The 1,744-nt window shown below is 43.7% G+C and overlaps 1 protein-coding gene across 1 annotated transcript; it reads right to left on the bottom strand.

Annotated features, from left to right (window-relative positions):
• Positions 1-373: 373 nt before the first annotated feature.
• Positions 374-1,180, bottom strand: LOC137315003 (G-protein coupled receptor 15-like). The gene has a single exon (XM_067979960.1). The coding sequence runs from the start codon at positions 1,178-1,180 to the stop codon at positions 374-376; it is 807 nt and encodes a 268-aa protein (XP_067836061.1).
• Positions 1,181-1,744: the final 564 nt, after the last annotated feature.

Here is a 1,744-nt window from a genome sequence, read left to right as displayed (position 1 = left end):
TATTTACAGTGATGGTCAGTAAGCGGGTTTACATTTGTAGAGAGAGGGTGTACCTTGAGCATTTTAATATTGACTAATATTTTTGGGCGGGGCTAACGTTGCAAGTTTTCTCTGGAGTGAGATAATTCTGACAAAGTTTCTATATAAGTGCTTTAATATTTACTGTCAGCTTTCCCGGCCCCACATGGATCCCAGAGATCATGAGGGCGACCAAATAGGGGACGCACCTCGGATGATGTCGGAGGGAGAGGGGGTTAGGTGCGATAGCAGACCGACCGCACTGTGCCTGTATCGTGGGCACTGGGGTGAGACTGAGTTGGACAAAGTATGAAGCGGGATTGTGTTCTGATGCTTGAAATCTTCTGTTTTCTCATCAATGAACCAAATTAACAATTGCAGTGAAGGGACATATCACCACGTCCTTCAACTCTTCCCTGAATTTATTCTGGGTCACGGCATAAATACAAGTTTGTGTGCAGCAACTCAGGAGCTGGAGCATGAATCCAAGTTCCATTACAAACCGAGGTAAATATATAGACTCATAGCCCATCCAGAACACCCGATTCCATACAGAATACACCATAAACACTGCCCACAACAGAATGAAATTCCCTGATATAACAAACAGTAAAATGATGGATTTCCTTTGGGCCTCCAACTCTGAATCACTGCTTTGACCGTGGGATCTCTCACGGGCTCTCCTGACCAATGAAATGTGCACGGCGGTGAAAGCATTCAGGAGCAGGACCAGGACAAATGCGAGCAGAGGGGTTAGAATGTAATGGAGAATTTCCACAGTTGCCCAGATCTTTGAATCGACAGCGGCGTTTCTCACAGCACAAAACCAAGGTACATTCTGAAAGCGATATCCAGCTGTTAACATGAAATACCAGGCGGTGTTCTTTAAACAGAACAGAGCAGTCACTGTCCCCAGAACCACAGCCGCGATTTTATCGGTGCAATATTTAGTTTTCAGCTTCTGGCAACAAATGGCCACGAATCGGTCAAAGGTGAAAGCCACTGTGAACCAGACAGAACAGTCTGTGGCTGAATAAAGCAGGACGGCGTGGAGATTACAGACTGGGAAGGAATACATGAAAAGGAATTGATTCTCATAACGAACGGGAATCTGCCTCAATACCAGATCGATGATAACGACCAATAGATTCGCCACTGCCATGGCCACCAGGTAGCGAGTGACACATTTGGAGAGACCGCACTTTCCCCGAGACAGGGTCACAATCGTCAGTAAGTTAACTGTAAGGCAGGGAAATAAACAGGCAAATTATACATCAGGCTGGGAACAAAAGCAGCAGTTTGAAGGAGCTCGGGTTGTAACTTTACCGCATTGTTACTGTATCCAGTGATGGGGTTTAATTATTGTACCTGTGACAGGGCTTTTTGTTTGAGACAGAGTTTCAATAAAAAATAATCAGGAATAAACTGGGAAAGGACGAAATAAAAATCGGAGGTAACAGTATTACAACAAATGAGATCTCCCTGTAAATATTAGCAAGAGTCACTCTCTCTATTCCTCTGGAACTACTGATATCGTATCTGATCCCCTGTAAATATTGGGATAGTTTTTGGATCTCCTGCAAATATCAGCAAAATATCTGGATCGCCTTCACAATCTCTGCATCCTCCTATAAATCTTGGCAGTGTCCAAAATTACTGTGAATGTGTACAGTCTGTAAATTACAGTGTACATATTTGTAATGTCTCCAAATCCCCTTTAAATAAC

The sequence above is a fragment of the Heptranchias perlo genome, unplaced genomic scaffold (assembly GCF_035084215.1).
Source record: "Heptranchias perlo isolate sHepPer1 unplaced genomic scaffold, sHepPer1.hap1 HAP1_SCAFFOLD_53, whole genome shotgun sequence".
In the NCBI taxonomy this organism is placed as follows: Eukaryota; Metazoa; Chordata; class Chondrichthyes; order Hexanchiformes; family Hexanchidae; genus Heptranchias; species Heptranchias perlo.
This window is presented reverse-complemented; position numbering and strand designations above follow the sequence as displayed.

Coding starts and splice junctions, on each gene's coding strand:
- LOC137315003 (XM_067979960.1), bottom strand. CDS start 1,180: ATGGCAGTGGCGAATCTATTGGTCGTTATCATCGATCTGGTATTGAGG.